Genomic DNA, 21,565 nt, shown 5'->3' with positions numbered 1-21,565 from the left:
CATGAGAAGATTTCTTGTCTTGACCGTAACGAATTGCATTTAGTCCATACGCAGAAAAGTGACAGTCCTCTCTAGAGGACTGCCAATGGTCGTTGTCTACATGACATTGTCACAGACACGACTGTGTCTCGATAATCCCACGCTTTAAACTGAAAACGAAACAAAGAAGAGGCGGCACCTTCGAAAGCGGAAAACACGCCTTGTTGATGTTCGTCCTTACCCGTGAGCTACCTTATGTAGAACTAGATCTTGTAAATGCCCCCCCTACAAACCATCTCATCTCTCTTCTGACCCGCACATTTCTCTTCCAAATAAACGCCATTCATGCAATGGGCCATCTCCTTGCCCGATGAGTCGTCCGCTCAATAAGGCCCTTCTCTGCACCATTTCCGCGTCCACACTTCCGCTTTGCACAGCTCCTCGGAGACCTGACATCGGAAATGGCTTTGTGGGTCTCAAGCTCCAGTTTCCAGGTCCCGAGCCGACATGGAAATGCAGCATCGGGCCTGGCTCGATCGCTCCCTCCTTTCTCCGCACTGGGGGTGACAGCCGATGGTTTGTCTTGGCTATCGTGGGGAACTCCACAGGTCTCGGCCTGTGGCCTGGCTTCCTGGGATCTGGAGCTTGGCCGCAGGTTCATATTGCTTCTTGTGGCCCGGCATAGGCCGTGGTCGACATAGGATTGCGGTGTTTGCACATACAAACTATTGCTATGGTCCAGTTCGAAACTCCTCCAGGCCAACAGACCAAGGAGACACAGATAAAGCCGGCCTCTTAGACATCCGAAGGACTGGCGAAGCCCAAATGCTGATCCTCTGTACACGACTCAGAACATGCCCCTGCCGCTTGCCAGTCTGACAAAACTGTAGGGCACATTCTGACCGACCAGCAGCCTCAGAGTCTCGACGGTGGTAAAGGCGGCCGTATCAGCAACACCATACGCCGAAAATCCCGCCTGCTGAGCAATGAGGCCTGGATCGCCGCCTTTTCTTGCACCTGCGGTGTCGGCGAGATCGAGGAAGACTTTCTTGAAGTTTGTGCTTCCTCGCACATTGGCGCCAAAGACACGCACCAGCATACCGACGAGGTTGCTCTTATCTGCGCCGAGCGCCGAAACAAATAAAAAGGGAGCACCATCGTCGCTCACAGTTTGTGCTTTCTTGAGGCTCTCCAGACTGTTGAACGGCTCAATGACGGGTCCATCACGGGCCAGAGCTGGCGGTGTTCGAAAGCCAACGGTATATATCTTTGCCATACGGAGTGCTTTCAGCGCGTACATAACTGATGCAGCATCTTCTCCAGATGAAGCCAGCACAACAGCAGTTCGGCCGAAGTAGGCAGAAGGCGCCATATCTCTGGTCAGTGTGCTGATGATACCACGCCAGCTAGCATTGTCCAAGATCAATGATGTATTCGGAGACAGGCCGGAGATGTGTGACCCCAAGTGGCCGAAAGAGTCATGGTGCCCATGACGAGGGCTCGAGGGAATCGACGCTGGGGCAGAAGATGCCGAGGACGAGGAACCCGACTTGACTATGATTGTGTCCACAGTACCAATCAGGCGAGCTGCCTCAGTCAACTCCGCGCCCTTGCCGCCGTTGAGCGAAGCGAAGAACGGGCTGGCCTTGAGTAGGCTACTCCACGACACCGGCGGGCTGAGGTAGGCACCACCAAAGTTCTTTTGATTACACCAAGCCTCCATGCTTGAAAAGTTGTTTGGCAAGCGCTCTACAACGGCAAAGTAATGCGGCAGGCCCAGTTCATTGAAGCACTTCTCATAGAATGGTGCTTGCGGAGTTGAACTTCGGAAAGCCGGTGTTGTGATGCCATATATGCTCTTCTTGGGAAGCTGCCCAAGCAGTGCCAAAGCCGCGTTTATCTCCGACGCGCTCATTTGACCTGGGGCTGCGACTATTGGCAACAAGGGATGAGTGATAGGGGTGAACACCTTGTTCAGAGTACGTGAAAACTGGCCAGTTTCTCCCATGTTAACTCCAGAGAATGGCGGGGAATCCGGATAATCTGCTCGCATTTTCGAGCGGAAGTACTCCAACTCGAAGTTTTCGTTGTGGTCGTTGATGATGGCAATCATCTTGATGATATCGGCATACTTGCTTGATTCAATGTACACCTGCTCGGCTTGGGACGATGGCCATTTGAAGGTACCAGAAAAGTCGTGAAACGCAGACATGATACGACTGCTTCCTCTCTGTTCCCAAAGTTTCTTTCGAATGGCTTCCGGAAGCCAGAGTTCCACGTCGATATACTCAACTCCCCATTGAATTGCTCGGTAAAGATATTCATAGTAAATATCGGGGTTCTCCATGGGGAAACGACCATTTTCTCTCGTACACCTAGTGGTGAAAATTATTGGGAGTTCTGTCCGCTGGCGCAGGAGCATCAGCTGCTGTCCTACATAGCTAAGGCTCGGGATGGCTGAATATGTGCCGTCGCCGAGTGGCTCCTTTAGAAGATCAACACGAATTTCCACTGCGTCGGCGCCGACGGTGAGGATGTCGATATTCGGCAACGCAGCACTGACGTCTGGAAACGTAGTAGAGATGAAGTACGTTCGTGGTTTTTGCATCAACGTTTCGTGGTGGCAGATCTGGCCGAGAGTGAAAGAGATGAATCTGGACAAGTCTCGACGAAAGAATGGTGCTTCGGTGTAGAGGAACTCGTAGTCGCACTGAGCTGAGAGGAAGACATCTGGTGGCATCCCAAGGTTGACACAGTGGGCGTTGATCGCCACGACGAGCTCCTTGTTGCGGGAGGTAATGTCCTTTGCAGCGAGTTCTGCCGGAATGCCAACCACAAGCCCTTGGTCAGCAACGCTGACTTCCTGAAATGCAGAGCGGGTGACGAATGGCTTCCCCAGAACATCTGCGAAGACGGACACAATCTTGTCCTGGCCGGTGCCGTACAAGATGACGACGATCCTTGTGTCTCCTCTTTGAGGAGCACTCCCGAACCTCGTGCCCGTGGTGATAGCAGGGCTGGCGTTGCGGTCAACATCCATCTCGACGTCTTGGTTACCCGACCCAACCATGCTTCGAGGGCGTGCCGGTGTTGGACCAACGCCGAGTTGATGTACTGATGCCATGGCAGCGCTTGAGGAGCCTGGAATTTCGAGCTGCGAGAAACGAGCTGTCACTCCCGGGACAGTGTACTGAGGTGGGGAATACGAAACAAAGCCACGATAAGCCGCTCCCTCCCCTTCTCCTCCTTCAGAACGACTGGGTTGACCGTAAGGAAGTATGGTGGCGGTGGTTAGTGAGGTCGGATATGTCAAGCCAAAATCCCATGACAAGACGAAGTGGTGATCCAAGTAAGATTATGACAGTTCGAGGGACGAATGGAAGCAGACTCGAGGGGGCCACGGCGGGGGATGAAAGGTGTGCTGTGATAGAGAAGACAGGACAGGGCCGAGGTGCGTCAGGTGATCTGATGGTGTTAGAGAGATATGCGGCCGGGAAGAGCAAGCCGGTGGGGGTCGTCGTGAGGCTGGTGCATACGACGTGCCCTTGAAATCGGGGGCGTGATATGCGCTCCGCAGGTTGCGATTGATAAGAGTAAGAGAAGCCCCGTCCGCGTGCGATTACAACTAGACGATGACGACGAGAAGAGAGCCCTATGGACCGGTTTGCTAGGGTCAGGTAGTTTCTTCCACCAATTCGCGAGTTGCTTTAGGTGTATCCTAATGCAGAACTGAAAGCTCGCGATTCTAAGGGTGGGCTGGTTCGTCTACTTGAAGCGCAGGCGGGCTTGGGATGCGTGCCAACCGCAGGCGGCAGAAATCTCGATTGAAGCTCTGGTGATGGTGTTGCAGGGCCAGTCGCATGTGGCGCGCGAGTCGGACCGTGGGGAAGTTTTGTGACCACGCAGCCAAGAAACACGAGAGAGAAGCTCAATTCAGATGGGCGGCGTGGAAGCTGTCCTGACCGGGTAAGATGGCGTCTGTGTGGATGTTGTTGCAATAAGAGGAGTTGAGAACTTGAGACGAACCGGCCGATGGCACGGGAAGGACAGGGCCGCAAGGTGGTCAGTAGTCTGGCGTGGAGAAGGGATTATTTCGCCGACAGGGAAGCGCCGAGGCGGCGGCGCGGTAGCTTTCGGAGCAGAACAACGTTGTGAGAGGAACAAATGAACAAGGTTCTCCTTCATCCGTATGAGTTCCTTACGGTATGGTATGGAAGTTTGGGCTAGACCAAGAGGTTGGAGATCCCTGACCAGACCGGGACAATTGGTAGGAGCGATATTGCTGGGATGACGGGGTCTAGAGTGTGAATAGACTCGTTGTGGACTTTGAACGGCAAAGCCGGCGAAGTTGAATCGCAATCGACAATCCGCCGCTTGTCGTTGGTGGAGGAGACGGAAAGATTGATGGAAGTTGGGGAAGACGAATTGTTCCACCACAGACGCTGCGTTCCACCGAGTTGCTTGACAAGAGCCAGAAGGAGGCAGAGGGGCAAGCCGAAGAGCTTGGCATGGGGCAGACGGACTGGGACTGGGACTAGGAGTCTACCATGGGATGGGGCTATACTAGGAGCTGGGGCCGGGGACTGGAAGAAGGATGAGAATGAGGAGGAGGAGAGCTCGACGTTGGCTGGTGGTTGTGGTTGTGGTGGTGCCGCCGCCGCTGCTGCTATTGCTGCTACGGCTTGGCTTTGCTGCCGTTTCTCAGATGCTCCTGCACGCCTCTGGAGTCTTGCCAGGGGTGTTGGTCCCAAGGCAGACGTTTGCTCTTTGCTGACTGGATGTTCGGGGCCCCAGGAAGGAAAGCTTGGGTCCTGGTGGTTGATGAACGAAAGAAGCAAAGTCTTGGTTGTGCCGATGTTCCTGACTTGAGGCGAGGCGAGGCAAGCTAAGGTACACACTCCCTGCCTGCGTTTAGATGGGATAATGAGACCGAGCTGGAAGTGCTGGACTGGCCGTCGATCAGATTCAGTTGCAGTTGCAGGCCGGCTAGAACACCGTTCAGCGATGATCCTGTTTCAAGATAAGTAAGGCTCGATATGTCTCTGTATCTGCATCTGGCAGTTAACTAGGGGATAGATCCCTTGCCCTCTGTTGGTGGTATTGTTGTTGCTGTTGCTGCTGCTGAGGGTGTGGACAGGAGGGAGCCGCCTCAACTCATGAGACCTTGTCAGAGGGAAGCTACGTTGCTTTTCGAAAGCTGCGAGGTACCTGAAGGTCGTCTACGATGAAGAGACATTTGGCAAAAGCACGCGAGTTGAAGAGGAAGTTGGAGACGTGCGGGACCCGAGAACTCCTGGCCCTGGGGACCTGTAATGGCGACTCGTGCATACCAAAATGGTGGGGTAAATGGGGAAAGCATGGGGGAGTGCCATCCCCTGTGGGTTCCTTGAGACTCTGACAAGTTGAGGTAACTGCTTGTCAGTGGTTGTACTTCCCCCTGAAGAGCAACTCTGGCTGGGGAGAGTTGGGGAGAGTTTGGCAAGGGGAAGGGGAGGGGGGATCCCCCCGAGCTGTCTGGTCGTCGCCGCAAAGATTTGCCGCATTTTCCCTATTTCCGGGATTTGAACGTCAGAGATTCTCCGCCAATCATAGGATGCTCCGTCCACGCCATTCGGGGCGACTTGGCACCGTTAGTGTGCCGCTGGGAGGGAAGGAAAACCTCCTATGTGCATGGTTCAAGGATTCCACACACACCTCCCTCACACCTCTCACCATCAAAGTCTCTGTCTCTACGGATTACACCAGGTAAAGAAGAGCATCACCTCATACCAACCCTCAAACAACAGATGTACATCAGACTACCCGCCAATGATCATGTTTGACCGGCTTGGCTCACCAGTCACGACCTGTACATGAGCATAGGTACAGCGCTACCTTGGCTTCAACTCGATTGGCGTCCAGACTATACTATTCTTTTCAAGCCATCGGTCTCATTTACGACAAACGTACATGCCTTCTCAATGTGTGGTTGCAGCCGAGCGAAAGAGAGATCTTCCGCGGCCCATGTTGCTTACCGCACAAATGTCAAGCGTTCATGGCGCCTTTATCCCTTAGCCTGAAAGCGGCAGAGTTCACCTCTCCCGACTTACATGGCCTTGGTATTACTTGGAAGTTACACTTTAAACATTTCAGCCAAATTTACCAAATCTGTCTCTCTCTTGAGAAGTAGTGGTTTTTCAAGACCGCCTTTCATAACTTCGTCCTAGATATTCTCCACCACCTGATGGATCATCAACTCATGAAACGATTGCTGGTCCCTGAGGAGAAGTCACGCTGGTGATGGTGACGAGTCAAACAAACCCCATCTCGGGCCTGTTCCGGTCTCTATTCAGCGTTGTCTTCGAACGAACGACTTGTGCCTCTGACGGAGATCGCTCCTTCTGGGGAAGCAAATTGTGGGAACGCAATCGGCAAATATTTGATTGGGCCCCGCCGTCGTCGATACGATGTTCTCGGGATCGCCAGCCGTTGACTACACCTCCTGTCACCACCGCTGTGATGTTGTTGGGCGCTGTTCTGGAAGCTCACCAGCCTGCTGTAGACGGCTAAAGACGGACAGGAACCCTTCATTCCCTTGGCGTACTCCGTACGCATAGACTAGACCAGACCAGACCAGACCAGACAAACCCATCTAAGAAGAACGGTTCAGCTCCGAGAAGCCACAGCCGTTCCGGGGCGCAAAACCGGCCCCCGCATCATGGACCAGTCTCCAGAACCATCCTCCGTCTACCGCGTCTTCGGTCCTACAACCACTGTAACCGGCATAGCCGCTGCTGCAGATGCCAATGTGCGCTCGGAGAAAAAAACACCCTTAGCACAAGCTTATCTGCCTGTCCAACAATCACACGTTGGCCGGTTTGGCAAAGGTATCGACTCCGAGAGGTCCAAGACGACCCAAAAGGTGGAACCTGGCAAACTCCTGTGGCCCCCCTCATTCATCTCACTCATTCGCAAAGTTTCCTTCAAATTGATTCCATCGCTTCGAAACTCGAAAGTCACATCATCCAGGTGGGCTTACAATATCGCGTCTCGATGACAATTCGTGGATATGAGTGAATCGGCTTCCGGCTCCCGTTAGCGTGAGACCAAGAGGCCCCCGTCGTCGCCTTCTTCCGAGCATCTCTAAGTTCCCGACACGGAGCCAAGGTTTTTGAGGCTTAGATCCAGTTCTCGAGAGTTTCAACTCGTCAACTTCTCGTCAGCCTCGACCCTTTTTTTCTCTCTTGGCAATCAATCGGAAGCACATCGCGATCCAACGCGGCCAGCAAACTATGACAACTTCATTGGTGCAGAATCACCTTTCGCCAGGTTCACAATCGGCGACGGGCTTCGTTGGTGGAGAAACATAGATACGGTGCCAAGGTGGAGCATCTCCCTCGAGATATGTAGGCCAAGACTCCCAGCACGAAAAGAACATAAGAAGCGAGGCAGATCAGTCCATCTGGCCGTTTTCGATTTCTATGACAGACAACTACCGACGCCAAGGACAGAACCGGCCCGGATATGCGGGTTTCGTAACTTTTTATGAACTGCATTACAAAGCTTCAGCAGTTCGGAATCGAGATGCCACGAGATCGCAGGCCAGAAAGCTACCCGGACACGACCTTGAGATCAAACCACGTCACCTATGTGACGCCATTTGCAGGACGATATCAAGATACTTCGGGAGGAGAGAGACACTTCTATTGGCAGCATCGTGATGAAAGCCACGCCAACAACACACGGACAGCTCTTCCAGCACGACGAGTATCTAATACCTATTCAGCTATCGGCATTCAGACCAATTATCGTCCATTGTCGACAAATCGACAATATTCGCCTTCCGTATTACTAGTGCCGATCTTTGGCCTGGACTCCTGCGATCAGGGCTGAGGAATCGTAAGAGTTACGGCGTGTTGTCTTCCGACTTACACGCGGAACCAGCCCAGCACAACCGTGCAATACTCGCACACGTTGGCAGCAGGGCGTTCAAACATGCCAGGCCCCTCGCAGTGATCAGCAATCTGGGTCCCTTCGTGCTCATCGGGAAGACGTAAGCGCCTAATATGGAGCGCTTCCTCGTTCAAGCCATGCACCACCCACAACATTATGTGTGTCGAAGGCATCACGGCCCGGATCCGAGACGAGCAAATCGGTTCTCGGGTCAGCACATATAGCCCGTTGGGCCAGGTGAAACAATCACACCATGCCGCCTCTGATGTCTGAAGTCTGTAAACGACGGGCAGAGACTCCGCATTGATCCAGCGGCCCGAATGAATATGATAAATCCTGGATGAGTGTGACATGTGCCAACTTCTATCTTACCTTGCTGGAATGCCCCTTGATCTTAAGTTGCGCCTCCTGGCGGTAAAAATCCGTACCGTCCAAAGAAGTAGACAGCCTGATACTACCTGTGGTCGGGTACGTTATACCACCATCAGCCGATGTTGTACTTCATCTGGCGTGAAATTTTACGCGTGAAACTTGCAAGACCGACTTGATGTCTTCGATTTGTGTCAAGTTTGCTCTCACACCGCTCATCAAAGCAGGTCATAGTCGAAACTGCCAGTGACGCCAATGTCAGCAAGACGGCACTGGCGCAGAGAGCCATATCTGATACCGGAATTGAGAGTGAATGAATAATGCTTCGTGTTATTGTATAAACATCTCGCCGCTTTCATGTTTCCGAACTGATATACATGCCAACTTCATGTTGAAGAACACTAAAAATCTTGGTGTAAACAATTACATCCAAATTGCCGTGCGACATGGCAGTGCCTATATGTAAAAAGCAATATCAAACGCTCAAAACATCACTCACTACGCCCCATGCGATATGCTGTAGCCGGACCCTCCAAAGATAGGACATTCATTTCCGTCCACTACGCCTCCCCGACGCCCTCGCTCTCCATCATCGTAGCCCTCGCCTCAGTCTCATCGTCGACTTCCTTCCCGCCAACAGGACTCCTCCATCCCGTACTTGCCTGACACAGAATCGCAACGACCGCCAACGCCGCCGCAGCCCGCCACGTGCCCCTCGACGCAGCAGCGTAGCGCTCCACCGCGATCCCGTGCTCGGCAGGACTCAGCCCGCCGTTAAACACGAGCGCGGGACTCCCAATGAGCTTGGTAATGAGCTCCTCCCGCCCTTCGGCAAGACGCCCGCCGCCGTCCAGCTCCGTGAAGCTGGCGACGAGACCCGAGCGCAGGAGGCGGTAAAACACGCCGCCGCCGATGGCGGTCCCGAAACTGCCGCCGAACCCGCGGAACGTGCCCAGCAACGACGTCGAGATGAAGTGCTCCTCCGGGCGGCTGAGGTGTAGCAGGTGCGCGAGGGTGTAGTTAAGCGTCGCGCCCGTGGCGAGGCCGTTGAGCACGACGGCCAGGACAAAGACGCCGAACGGCGAGGTCTCGGTGGCGACGAGCGAGAGGCCGAACATGGTGGCCGCGAAGCACGTTAGGCTAATGACGGAGGGCAACCAGAAGGCGCCGTTGCGGCGGACGTGCAGCCAGCCGACGATGAGACCGCCGGAGCCGAAGCCGATGTTGGTGGGGATGAGGATGGAGCCCGCGATGGCGGGGGCGTAGCCACGGACGGCGAGGACGAAGATGGGGCTGTAATAGAGCAGGGTCCAGCGGATTGACATGAAGAGGAGCTGGGCTGTGCAGGAGAGCAGGACGCCTCTAGAGGAGAGGACGGAGATTGGGATAATGGGGTCCGTGACGAGTTTGAATTCGATGAGGACGAAGAGAAGGAGAGAAACGGCTGAGAGGAGTAGGGATAGAGGGTTGATGTCGCCCGAAAGGCCATATAGGAAGAGCACAATCGTTAGCACCTGCGAGGGGGTGTTAGCTGCTGGTAAGGTATTTTGAGAAACGGTTAAAACCGCAAAGGGAAGCTACTCACTAGCATAAAGGCACCCGCGTAGTCGATTTGGGCCAGCTTCTGGAGAACCGACTTGCCTCTGGTCTTGTGGTCGGAGCTGAAGCCATTCGGGATGCTCAAGAAAGCACCAATGCCGGCAAGGAGTCCCAGAGGTGTTTGGACACCGAACAGAGCCCTCTGTATAAATCATATTAGCCCACAATCCTTTCCTCACCACAGACGGACACGGGAAGAGTCAACTAACCCATCCAATAACAGGCAACAATGCGCCGTACACCACAGCGCCAAACGACAACCCAATCGTGAAGCCCGCATTCACCAGCCCGACGAAAACGCCCCTGCTCTTCTTTCCCACCAGCTCGAGTACCAGAATGACGGACAGCGTCATGATGCCCGCGCCTCCCATACCCGTCAAGATTCTGCCGGCGATAAAGACCCAGAAGGAGGGTGCTTGCGAGGTAACGACACCGCCGAGGCCGAAGAAGCCGCCCAGCCAGAGCACGAGGATGCGGGGCGAGAAAATGGTGGCCAGGCGCCCGAAGAGGGGCGCCAGAGAGGCCATGCTGATGAGGTAGGAGCTGGTGAACCACATTGCGTGCGAGTATGCGTTGAGGTCCTCGGCGACGACGGACTGCGTCATTGTCATGCCGGATGTGTTTGATGCTGTGCAAGGGGATTTAGTCTACTAACTTCACGATACTATTCGAGACATCGAAGATACAACACACCTTGGAGGAAGATGAGAATCCAGGTACTCAACATCAAGACGCCAGCACGCGTCTTGCTAATAGACTGCTTAGGCCCATCATCGTCGTTGTCGTCGTCCGAGTCTCGATCTCGGCGGCTCCCGGCCGGCGATCCATTATGGAGGGTCCGAGAAGACGTCTCGGAGTTGAGTAGTGTCGTCGTCTCGGTGGCATCGGGGAATGAAGAGGTCCCGGTCCTCTCGGCGTCAACTTCAGATGCGACATGCTGTTGCCGGTTGCGGAGACTCGACGGTTCTTCTACCGCCGCCGCCGCCATGTTTGATCGTCAACGGCCAAAATGCCTTAAGGTCTTTGTCGGACACACGCTGCGTTCGGAGCCGGTGTCGTTGCCATTCAGCCCTTTCCCCCACGCGTCAACTTAATTCTCAAGGTTTGCTTTTGCCGAGACTTTTGTGAGTTGATGTTAGGTGTTGAAGGAACGAAGAGATGAACATGAACAATGCAAGGAAACGCTGAAAAGCATCAAACTGCCTCTCTTTCTCTGTCGCCCTGTTCTCTGAGGCGGACTTAGGCCCTAGTTTGACCTTGAGGTACTGTCACATGAGCAAGTGAGTGCATGTGAGAGATACTAGAGGGAGTTGAGTAGTAGCGTCCGTCATGTCAAGTTGTTGAGGTTGCTTTTGCTCTACCTGGCAGCAGCAAGCTTGGTAATCCAGCTCCGAGCTTGGCTCCCCCACCTTTTCCCCAGGGCATTGCTCGATTCAGTTGCTTGCTCTTACTGCCAGAAAAACGTCACAGTTGGGCGGTTCGGCGAAGCAGCTTAGCAGAGCGACAGGGTCCCACCCGGGCTGCAGCCAACTCTGCCCCGCTTTTGCCGGCTAACGGCTCGCGCTTCGCTCCCGGCCTCTCCAACCTCCTCTATTCGCCGATAATACCAGCCTCCGTCAACATTGATATGCTCCTGCAGGTTGTGACTTGATAAGAAAATATTGTGTCAGTTAGATAGAGTAAACATATGAGGCCGCTTTCAGGTATCGGGTATATTGTAAGCCGCTTTTTCTTCGGTCTTTTTCCTCACTATCTCCGTCCTGGATGTGGTAACCGGATAGGCCTATCTCCGGCCTATGCGTCCGATGTTTCTCACCTTCGGGTCATATCAAGAGAACAACCCGATACCGACATCGGCACCCTGGAGCTGTAATAAAGTCGGTTTTCTACCCCTTAGTGTGTGCAATTGAACGAACTTAGGGAATCGTGTCATGAAGCTGCGATACATGCGCAGCTGAGCTGCTCCGGGAAAACATAATCGATATAGTTGGACGAGTCATTCTTTGAATCATGAGTAAAAGCTTCTCACGAGAGTATCTTAGGTCGCCGGCGACCTGGAAAGAATCGAGGGAAAATGCAAACGGTTACTATTTACTCTGTAGTTCCATGTGCCGCAATGTACAGCTGCGGAATGAAGGACGCGAATAGCGTCTGAATGTGAACCTCTTGATAGATACCTTTGTTCTCTCTCTCACTCATATTCATGACACTACTATTCTGTCCGCCTCGAGGCTCGAGATGGGACCGGATACAAAGTAGTTGGTAGCAGAGGAAGAGTTTGCCGGAAATTGCGAATCGAAGGAAGATTAGCAAAAAATAAATCAAATGCAAATAACACCGCTTGATCGAATCTTAATGCACTACAACATAAGAGTTCGGAAGATTATAGACACAGAGTAGCTAACCAGTCAGGACTTCGACACTCTTCGGCCAGCAGGTTTTTCACTTATTGTCATGACTTCAGGCGCCGATGCTAACCATGTATTTCCCCGAGAGGATCATGCACGTGACTACACCATCGATGCTGTTGGGTTGGATATGAATGGATTCCCTTTATAAACCATTCAGGCCTAGAGGCGCATGTAGCTTGAGCCGAAACACAAATACATCCTGGACGAGGCCAGCCGCACTGATGACCTTCCGGATGAGGATCACTGGATAGATCTTATTCGAACTACTTTTAAGGACCTCGTAGCTTACGACTTCTTCGCTTTCACTTTGTCTTCAAGCCACGCATTGACTTGCCACCACTGGAAGTGAGCTTTGTCAGTATAAGCTAGCCAAACCCAAGCGGTAGACGCGGTAGAACAGTGTGTTCCGCAAGCAAAATACAACTTCATGATCCAGGCAAGACTCACAATGGCTCCGTCACACAAGGAAACACCTTTTCAAATCTCATAGCAAGCTCATTCCCTAGGAAGGATATTGTGAAGTACAAGACAAAGAAAGCCCGTCAGCCGATAGCCAACTCCAACGCCGATACCAAGCTACAGCCCCCTAAACGCCTTGTTGAACGTCTCCTCAGTCTCTCCCTTCCTCACATCAACATCTCATTAAACCTCAGAACAACCTCGTTGGGTATCCCGTGGGCATCATATCGAAAGGAGCCGGCATGCTCCACGATAGGCCGACCGCGATGTGGTAGGCCATGCAATTCATAGAGCTGCCGCGTTGATTCCCGGAGGCGCCCTCGCCATGTGCCTTGCGGGTAGCGAGCGACTGCTTCTTGTTCTTTGTAGAAGAGGGAGAATCACTCTCCTCCTCGAAAGGTCTGCCCTCTGAATCGTGGTGACTACGCTGCGACCGCGAAAGACGTCGGATCCGGAAGCGTGTCTTCAGAGATCGCTTCCGCGGGAGACACGCTCGAGAGAGGTACTCGTCGTCGTAACCGAGCAGTGGTCTAACCTCCAACTCTGATACCTCCACCATGAACGCCTTCTCCTCTAGCAGCTTTTCATTCGCATCGGAGCTTGTTGACCTCTGACTATCTCCATTTTGAGGTGTATATGCCATCTGTCAAACAGTCAGTTACTGGGTATATTGGGTTGGCGGGGGAAGAGAAGCAACCACTCAGTTCACTCACCGTCTGCGATTCAAAACGCCCAGAGCCCTTCCAAGATCTTTCAGGCACGCCTTGCTTCGGAGATGTCGCGGGTATCAAAGAGATGACCTTGCTCGGTCGCCAGCGCGGCAAACTGTGATACCAAGCTGACCGGCGATGCCCGCCGACGATGTGCACCGGGGACTGAGGGAGTGTGCAAACGTGCATTGCGAATTGCGACTCACACCAGATCCCAGCGGAGTGTGTAATCCAAGCGTCGGAATCAAGACGAAGGGGCGCACATGTGAGTTACATTATATATCCTGCCCGTGTACCCGAACGAGAAGGAAGCAGTGAATGAGTGCACTTGCGTAGACGACTACCTATCCCGCGGGTCCGACGGCTTTCTTCCATGCTTTCCACATTCCATAAAGGACCAAGAAATTAAGACTGGCGAGGTGCCGGTCGCACTGGAAAGTTACACGTCCATTGGACCCAACCTTCCCGGCATGCTCCCGTAGGCTCCGTAGATTCACGGACGGCCGACGGCCACCGCTGTTGCGCCGAACGCATCATCATTCACCCAAGGTATGCTCAGCACTAAAGGGAAATCGAATCCCGGGAGAAGTCCACCTTGAACCTGTGGGTGCAGACTTTAAGCGCCTTCCCGCCTGCATTCGGCGGCGGGGTGTAGACGAAAGTTTGGAGAGGGGGAAGGGAAATCCCCCATGTCCGCGTCTTCTCGCCGATTCGTGATAGTTGCGAAATAAGCTTCCTGCACGCTGCGGAAAAGAAGATGGCATGTGGCAATTCCCAACTTGACGAAAACGACACGGCGACGGCCGCCGGACCGGAAGCCTGCTCCCAGCAAAGCAAATATAGTCATGGATTCGGAAAATAAGCTTCAATAAGGAATCGTGGGATTGCGACTACGAGATGAGCCGGAGGTGACGAAAAACAATTAGGTCTTGTACATACTTCTCGCTCAATGCAATATGTTGTCTCCTCTTCTTCCGTCTTGGCGTACAAAGGCTAAACCTTGCCGCGAACTTTTTTCTTCTTCTCTACTCCCCAATCCTGAACGCCTGCGCCGTCGATTATTTCCCATGGTATATCCCAGAGCGTATATATGCGTGTACAGCAAACCATGCCAGAAAAGAAAATCCAGGGAAGGGAATATGACATCAACAAGACCTTTTACGGCAGGTCATCCACGTAACCTAGCGTATCCCGATGATCGTCGCAGACTCTCGCAAACTCTAGCAAAAGCCTCCAGACGTACAACCGCATGTCCTCACGCCTGAGCACCTTGTCCGCCCACTCCTTTCCCTGCTCGGCGATCCACCGCGCCGCGTCGTCACCTTTGCTCTTCTTCCCAAGCACCTTGTGGACGCCCCATCCCCGAGGCTCGTCATCATCGCCATCCGTAAAGAAGTCCAAGACGCCGTAGAGGTCCTGGAAGGTATTGTCAAGCGGCACAAAGTGCATCCACGGCGTGAGCCGGTCGTCGTGCCACTCGGCGTACACCGTCGCCTTGAGCGGCACGCTGGTCGACAGCATAAACGCCCTGAACCGCCCGCTGAAGCTATACCCGTCCGCGTCGGGCAGGAACTTGCTCGTAAATTGCTCGGCCATGGGCGTGCTGTTGACAACGGACAGGTGCGGCGTTAGCCAGCCGCACTCCTCCTCCCCCCTGCGCCGGTCGTGTGCACTGGGCCCGCACAGGAGCTGCGTGAACCCGGCGTCCGCGAACCGGGATAGGAACGCGCCGAGCCGCTTGTCGCGGCGGCGCTTGGTGTCGTAGCGATCTAGGGGAGGCATGTCAAAGGTCATGGCCCGGACGTCGTTGGCTTCCATGCCGCGAACCGTCGTCCCGTTGAGCATCTCCACCAGGCGCTGGCGGTGGAAGTGCATCCAGTTATCCGACTTTGCGAAGCCGCCCGAGCCGATGCCGCGCCAGATAAGGCGGTCGCGCTTCTCCGGCCACGCGGGCCCGCGGACGTTGCCGCCGGTGTAGGATGGGTTATCGGAGAGGTACATGGCGCCCGGGATGAGTATGTCCGAGTTGACGCGGAGTTTCGAGCCTCCGAAGAGGGGGATAAGATCCCTTGTGGTGTTGACGTTGAGCGGCTCGACAAAGGTCCCGTGGAGCGAGCGCAGGTGTGGCTGCACACATGGGTCCATGGAGCTCGTGAAGTTCTGGACGTAGCCTTGGCGAGCAAAAGGCGCCGTCCACGAGTATGGCAAGGTTGGCGGGAGGGAAAGGTCTGTCGCAGCGGGTACGTTCTTGGCTGGGGTATCTGCAGGGCAGGCCTCTCGAACGAGATCCCAATACTTGCGACGGTCGCCGCTGGTCCATTTCGCAGAAGAAGCAAACTTGCCCTGCGTCGCATCTACACCGGCCAAGCTCTGGAACATACTCGTAGCCTTGTTCTTCGTAGGCATAGCCCTCTTCTTCTCCTCCTTTGCTACATACTTCTCCATATCCTTGCGCGGCACCAAGATTCGGGGCTCCTGCATGTAGTTGATGGGCATGTCCACGTCCGGCAGGTGTTGTGCGAACTCGGTCACCAGAGCCGTCCAGAGCTCGAGCCATGGCTCCTTTCCTTCCGTGTTCCCCTGTCCATTGGCCGTACCGTTTCGTACCCTCACAACATGGTCACCGGCGTTGGCTTGCTTCGTGATGGTCTTGGGCTCGAGGGCCCAAAACGGCCTGAGATCGTCATAGATCCGGTCAAAGAAGTCTTCGACAACGATCGCATCGGTGTCCATGGCGCTGCGGAACCATTCCTGGAATCCAGGCGGCGGATGTCTGCCCCTTCGCTCTCGATAACGTTGCGCCGCATTATGAAGCGTGCGACTTCGTTTCTGAAGCACAGCCGCCTGTTTCGTTCGCGCGTCGTGAATCAGCCAGTCGATCGGGTTCGCGTCGGCATTGCTGGCGTTGAATGGGTACTTGAAGTAGTCTGTCGCGGCGCCGTCGGTGAACTTGATCCGGGAAGCGTTGCTGCTGATTGTGTCGCGGTACATGTAGGTGCTCGTCAAAATAAGAGTCAGAATGAAGACGGCCAGCACGCCTTTGAGCAACGGCTTGGCCGAGCTGGGCGGCGGACGGTTGGCCCTCCATGCCATTGCGACGACCCGAATTTTGTCGCACTCTCAAGTATATGAAGAAAGGATCAGATCATTGGTGTTGTCTTTCGCGCAACTGATGACACATTCTGGAGATCAAAGGTCAGCCCGCCTGCAATTTCTTGATGAACATCGACCCTCCAATCGTTCGAGAAAAAGTGAGATGCTCTTTTGCCGTACGGACAGTATTCGTAAATAGAATACGCGGCTCCGGGGCCCCTTTCCCATCGAAGCAGCGAGACTGGACGACACCCCCGGTTCACTGACGTGGGGAACATTGTGCTTGGTGGGGGAAATTGCACCGAGCCACTTTAACTGAGCCCAGCCGGGACGATGTGAGCCTTAGCTGAATGAAGTTTGAGAACCAGCCATGACGGAGATGCAGGACGGTTAGTAAATACGCTCTTGAGGCGTTGTCCCGCGACGTTGAATGTCACTTAGTTGGGAAGGCGAATAAAACGCCGAGGAAACTTTCTAGGTTCGAAGGCACGGATCTGCGACCCCGCTGGTCCGCAAATCATCACTACAGGCAGGTTCACCAAGCTGGCTTGGCACGGCCCCGTTGCAATACCGTCATCCCAAGACACTGAACACAGGCCGTGATCCCATCAACTGCTAGATGGCGTCAATACATGTACATATACTTTCCCAAGAGGTTATACCGAATTATATATCTATCCGACCCTATTGTTCTCATGTTCGCCTAAGAATAGTTTAGAAAAGAAGTAAAAGTTGGAGGAAGACTAGAGACGGATGTAGTGACGCCTTCTAGCAGTTGATGGGATATTATGTCTTAAAAACTACATAACAGCCTTTAGAAATACGCCACGGCGGTATCAAAGGCCGAGAAACTTCAAGATCTGGATTCCTAACAACAAATGGCCTGATGCCCTCAAACAGTCGATGCATCACGGGCGGCATTCTACAGCAGGATGGCGTTGAGACTGTTTGTGGTGTATGCTATGTCTCCCTGTGAGATGGCCCCTTCAATGGTGTTTTCAGAAAATCTCTATGAAATAGCGGTTTTGCAATGATAACTCAAGAAACTACAAAGTTGACCATGTGGCTCACTTCCCGTCTCATTTCTCTTCGCCGGCATGCTTAATGAGAATAAATGATAGAATTCTCTTCTTCGTTCCACGCACTGTGATACTTTCAGGGTACGGAAACAAGCTTCTCAATGTTCTGAAAGGTCGAGAATTACAGCTCCTACAGTCCATGACTTACTGCGACTGCTGAAATCATACAAGAAAAACCTCTCACCAAATCCTCAGTATGGCCGTCTGTTAGATAAAAAGAAATAAGTAGTTGTCATAGACTAACATCTTGAAGTGCGCCTCAAACTCCAGGTCCCTCCTTATCAGATGCCCAGCAGATAAACATTTTCCCATTGTCCAATCACTTTCTATTTAAACCAGGCACACTACTTTGAAGCACGCGACTCAGGTCCCCTTCCCTCGGCCGCTGCCCGAAGTCCATCAGGAATGACGCTGCCCATCTGCACACATACGGATCCCTCCCTCTCTTTCGGCATTACACGGGATGGCCTATTTTCAGGGTCCACAATCTATCCGCATCGAACATTACGTCATTCCAGTGGGTTCAGTGCAACACAAATATCAACTCTTTCGTTACTAACAACGTTCACGTGGCAGTCGGCGATGAGCGAGTGAATAGTGAAGCTATTCGAAGCAATCCTGGTCGCATGAAAGTAGTGAGTAAGCATGGCTATGGACGTGTTCATAGTATAGTCGTGTCTCTTTTATCTCGTCTTGTCTAGCTGTAGTCTTGTGCGTGCAGCTGCAGTCGATGATCATGTGCGACCATGCCACCCTCTCGCTATGCTGTCTTTCTCATCTCTCCATGCTTTGTAGATGGTAATCTAAAGCTAGATGCCGCAATGTGTCTTGACTCCCTTCCTCCTCTTCCAGACATTGTCTGACCAAACCCAACGCCTTTCTCGTCTAATGATACAGATAACCCTCTCGCGCGATGCTTCCCTTTATTTTGCTGTCTCAACTCCACGTCACACAGGTAAGCGGACCCGTAGGTGCCACAGCGTGTTTGATCATACCAAATTCCAATCGCAATGCTTAAGAAAACAAAAAATTCGCAAGCTAGTTCAGATATGCCTCTCAGTTGTGCGATTTGACAGGCTTCGCGACATGCCGACCACAGCGGTGCGGGTTCTTGGGAGACTTGATGTAGCAAGTGTCTGCGGCTTCTCCAGAAGGCAGAGGGCCGTACTTTTGAGTGACGGTGCAGTACTCCAGGTTGGGGCCCATCCATTCTTTGAGGTGACGATGCAGCTCGCAGCGAGAAATTCCACACTTTCGGCAGTACACCTGACCCTTGACGCGCATGCGCTCGAGATCGTGAGCGTGCTCCTTGAAAGCCTCTGGAGGAGGTGCAGCCGAGTCGCTGTAAATGAGGGGACCGGCGAACCTCCATGCCCATTCCAAGTCGTTGGGACCGTTGCGCCGGGACGTGAGAGGGACCGGACCGTGCATACGTCGATGGATATCGTAGAAGTGGCTGTTGGTCAGGCCGAAACAGGTGCTGTCGATGGGGTCGAGGTGGTCGAAGATGGCGTAGTGTAGCTCGGCGGGGAGGTCGAAGATGTCCATGCGAGCCGAAGGACGATGGATGCGCGCCGGAGGCTCGTAGTCCATGACTGAGTAGGAACGGCGCGGGGGCGGCAAGGGAGGTCGGCGAACCTGGGGCGGTGGAGGAGCGTTCTTCATATCCTGCATTGGAAGCTCAGATTGTTCTGGAACAGAGGCAATAGCATGCCTCTCTATAGCTTCGTGTTGGGTTGAAGGAGGCGCGGGATACGGGGAGGCTGTAGCTTGGGGCGCGGGGCTGCCCTGAGCTGATGCCACGGGAGAGTCGGTGATGGACCAGCCGCGACGAGGAGTGCGCCAGCCGGCGCGCTTCTTGCTGAGCTCATCGATCATGACCTGACGTTCCTCGCGGGTCATCATCTTGTTTTCCTGACGAGAGGCGAGGTTGGTTGCGAGTAATAGACGGGCAACAGAGGCGACGTGGTCGGCAGAGTCTTGAGACTGCTGAGGTTGACCATTCTGGGCGAGGCCTGAGGGAAGTACTTCAACCATCGTGAAGAGGGGGGGCGGAGAGGGCACTTGTGTAACGGCGTTGTGTTGTCCTGAGAGGTTTGTCGTCGATGGCCCGAGCTGGGCTATTATGCGACGATGTGTGTGGTGTGGAAGTGAGCGAGCGGGGTTAGAGGCGGCCAACCAAGTTGAAAGCTTGGTGTCTCGTGAGATGGAAGGAGGGGTTTCTTTTCCGTTGATGGAGGTTGAGGATCACCTATCAATGGAGAGGGGAAACGATGTCGTCGAGGAGGAGGGTAGTAGTTGTCTCGTCGTATTCAGGCTGAGAGGAGGGAGGATCAATAGTCTTCGGCTCACTTGTGATTTGCGAGTCGAGTGAGTTATGTTTTCAGGTAATAGCAATGTTTTGGATGGGAGGGCCAATGTTGGATGGCGATGATCGTTGTTGCGAATGGGAGTGCCTCAATAGCAAGTTCATGAGGCGAGAATAGGGTCTTTGATCAAGGGCCCGGGGAGGAGTTCGTTAGATATATAAGGGTACGTCAACGGCAAAAGCAAAGAAGTGACAGGAGCCCGATGAGGTAGTGTCTAGTGCAGATCGGTCGAGGTGCTTCTCTTTTTGAAGAGGAAAAGAAGAGACGGGAAGACAAGGAAGAAGGGAAAAAAGGGTCTGAGGGTGTGTGTGCTGTGCGTAGACTAAGTGGTGTGATGGAGCCAGCACCGGACGGGAAAGGCGATGTTTGGCCGTCGCGACGTCCAGACCGACGGAGCCAACTAAGTCGCGGGTACAAGCTCCAAAGAAGGAGGATATGTCGGCCGATGGCAGGCCAGATTAGCGGGCTGTTATTTTGGGGGTCCTTGACACACTACAGTTAACACTACCTTTGCCTGGATTGGAGAGCCATACGCCATAGTGGCCAAGTCATGCACCTCCAACCGTCTACGATTCTCACAGCACAGCGCCTTTTCTCTGTCCATCTCTGTCCAGTCAGAGCCAGTGTCTCCCCTGATAACCTAGCGGATAGTGCGATGGATAGAGGTAGGAACGCTAGGTATTCCCGGGCTGCTAGGCCATGGAGTAAGTGAAGCGTGGGAGGGGTTGCTGGTCCCTTGGTCTCTTTCGTCTGTACGTTTTCTGTCCTCGATGGCTTCCCATTGGTTCCGGGAGGGAACATGGCAGAAACAAAAACGGGGAAATTCAGTCATTGGTATCCTCCCGCGAATCATAAATTGCCATGGAACTCTTCCATCTCGCTTCCAGCGACTCTTTGGGAACCACAGAAACTAAAAGGTAATCTGGGATATCTTGCAGATTTCAAACAGAAAACACTGGAGATCAACTGGAAGGACCGAAAGCCAACCCCCAAGCGTGTCCCAGCTACAGCTGAAAGAGAGAGGCTTTCTTAGGCGCTGAAGGGGTCTTTGCCTGCGAACGCAACGGTCTCTTGCAAGCGCCATCACAAAGTACCCGGTACCTGAGCCCGGCTACTTTCGTCATAAGGCAACGGTAGCGCCGTTCAGGGTACCGCAGATGGGGGAGCCACTGACTGAAGGAGGAAGGCATCTAAGGCAAGGCGTTCCACTGTCGTCACTTCCGACAGACACCACGCTCGGCAGCTCGGAAAAGCGAGAAAGTGTTGCGAATCACCTCACCATCTACCTACATCCTATCCATACTCATGACCGAAAGAAACCAACTGACAGCAACTCTCGTTCACCCCTCGTTTCTCCTCGCTTGGCGCTTCCGTGTCTTGGTCTTGATTGACCTACCAGAGCCTCCATGCATGAAGCATCCAAGGGAACGAGGACGAGGGCACGAGGGTTGGCGCAGGACACTACTCGTTGATAGGCCGTGTTCCAGCCCTCGAGGATTCTGGAATTGGCCAGACGTTGACAGCACGCATAGGAACTGGCTAACTAACTACTTCAAGGTATGCTT

General features: G+C 53.6%; 9 protein-coding genes across 9 annotated transcripts, besides 1 other annotated feature; 1 reads left to right on the top strand and 8 right to left on the bottom strand.

The window, feature by feature from the left end:
- Window positions 1–322: 322 nt before the first annotated feature.
- Window positions 323–640, bottom strand: CPAR01_03989 (uncharacterized protein; the record flags this gene model as incomplete). Its single annotated transcript, XM_060488272.1, has 1 exon — window positions 323–640. The coding sequence occupies one exon, from the start codon at window positions 638–640 to the stop codon at window positions 323–325; it is 318 nt and encodes a 105-aa protein (XP_060352478.1).
- Window positions 641–826: 186 nt separating this feature from the next.
- On the bottom strand, window positions 827–3,103 carry CPAR01_03988 (3-dehydroquinate dehydratase; the record flags this gene model as incomplete). Its single annotated transcript, XM_060488271.1, has 1 exon — window positions 827–3,103. One exon carries the CDS (start codon window positions 3,101–3,103, stop codon window positions 827–829), a length of 2,277 nt encoding a protein of 758 aa, XP_060352477.1.
- An 809-nt stretch (window positions 3,104–3,912) lies between these two features.
- Window positions 3,913–4,164, bottom strand: CPAR01_03987 (uncharacterized protein; the record flags this gene model as incomplete). Its single annotated transcript, XM_060488270.1, has 1 exon — window positions 3,913–4,164. The coding sequence occupies one exon, from the start codon at window positions 4,162–4,164 to the stop codon at window positions 3,913–3,915; it is 252 nt and encodes an 83-aa protein (XP_060352476.1).
- A 38-nt stretch (window positions 4,165–4,202) lies between these two features.
- CPAR01_03986 (uncharacterized protein) lies at window positions 4,203–5,338 on the bottom strand (the record flags this gene model as incomplete). The annotated part of the gene is made up of 2 exons (XM_060488269.1): window positions 4,203–4,965; window positions 5,310–5,338. 2 exons carry the CDS (start codon window positions 5,336–5,338, stop codon window positions 4,203–4,205), a joined length of 792 nt encoding a protein of 263 aa, XP_060352475.1.
- Window positions 5,339–6,676: 1,338 nt separating this feature from the next.
- On the top strand, window positions 6,677–7,015 carry CPAR01_03985 (uncharacterized protein; the record flags this gene model as incomplete). The annotated part of the gene is made up of 1 exon (XM_060488268.1): window positions 6,677–7,015. The coding sequence occupies one exon, from the start codon at window positions 6,677–6,679 to the stop codon at window positions 7,013–7,015; it is 339 nt and encodes a 112-aa protein (XP_060352474.1).
- A 235-nt stretch (window positions 7,016–7,250) lies between these two features.
- Window positions 7,251–7,328: a sequence feature (Short protein (CPAR01_03984, KAK1543351.1) was converted to a misc_feature.).
- Window positions 7,329–8,840: 1,512 nt separating this feature from the next.
- CPAR01_03983 (major facilitator superfamily transporter) lies at window positions 8,841–10,867 on the bottom strand (the record flags this gene model as incomplete). Its single annotated transcript, XM_060488267.1, has 4 exons — window positions 8,841–9,794; window positions 9,866–10,021; window positions 10,089–10,507; window positions 10,573–10,867. 4 exons carry the CDS (start codon window positions 10,865–10,867, stop codon window positions 8,841–8,843), a joined length of 1,824 nt encoding a protein of 607 aa, XP_060352473.1.
- Window positions 10,868–12,939: 2,072 nt separating this feature from the next.
- On the bottom strand, window positions 12,940–13,648 carry CPAR01_03982 (uncharacterized protein; the record flags this gene model as incomplete). The annotated part of the gene is made up of 2 exons (XM_060488266.1): window positions 12,940–13,392; window positions 13,463–13,648. The coding sequence occupies 2 exons, from the start codon at window positions 13,646–13,648 to the stop codon at window positions 12,940–12,942; spliced, it is 639 nt and encodes a 212-aa protein (XP_060352472.1).
- Window positions 13,649–14,617: 969 nt separating this feature from the next.
- On the bottom strand, window positions 14,618–16,552 carry CPAR01_03981 (capsular associated protein; the record flags this gene model as incomplete). The annotated part of the gene is made up of 1 exon (XM_060488265.1): window positions 14,618–16,552. The coding sequence occupies one exon, from the start codon at window positions 16,550–16,552 to the stop codon at window positions 14,618–14,620; it is 1,935 nt and encodes a 644-aa protein (XP_060352471.1).
- Window positions 16,553–18,687: 2,135 nt separating this feature from the next.
- CPAR01_03980 (F-box domain-containing protein) lies at window positions 18,688–19,668 on the bottom strand (the record flags this gene model as incomplete). The annotated part of the gene is made up of 1 exon (XM_060488264.1): window positions 18,688–19,668. One exon carries the CDS (start codon window positions 19,666–19,668, stop codon window positions 18,688–18,690), a length of 981 nt encoding a protein of 326 aa, XP_060352470.1.
- Window positions 19,669–21,565: the final 1,897 nt, after the last annotated feature.

The sequence above is a fragment of the Colletotrichum paranaense genome, assembly GCF_030867605.1.
Source record: "Colletotrichum paranaense strain IMI 384185 chromosome Unknown Scaffold_3.1, whole genome shotgun sequence".
NCBI lineage: Eukaryota > Fungi > Ascomycota > Sordariomycetes > Glomerellales > Glomerellaceae > Colletotrichum > Colletotrichum paranaense.
This window is presented reverse-complemented; position numbering and strand designations above follow the sequence as displayed.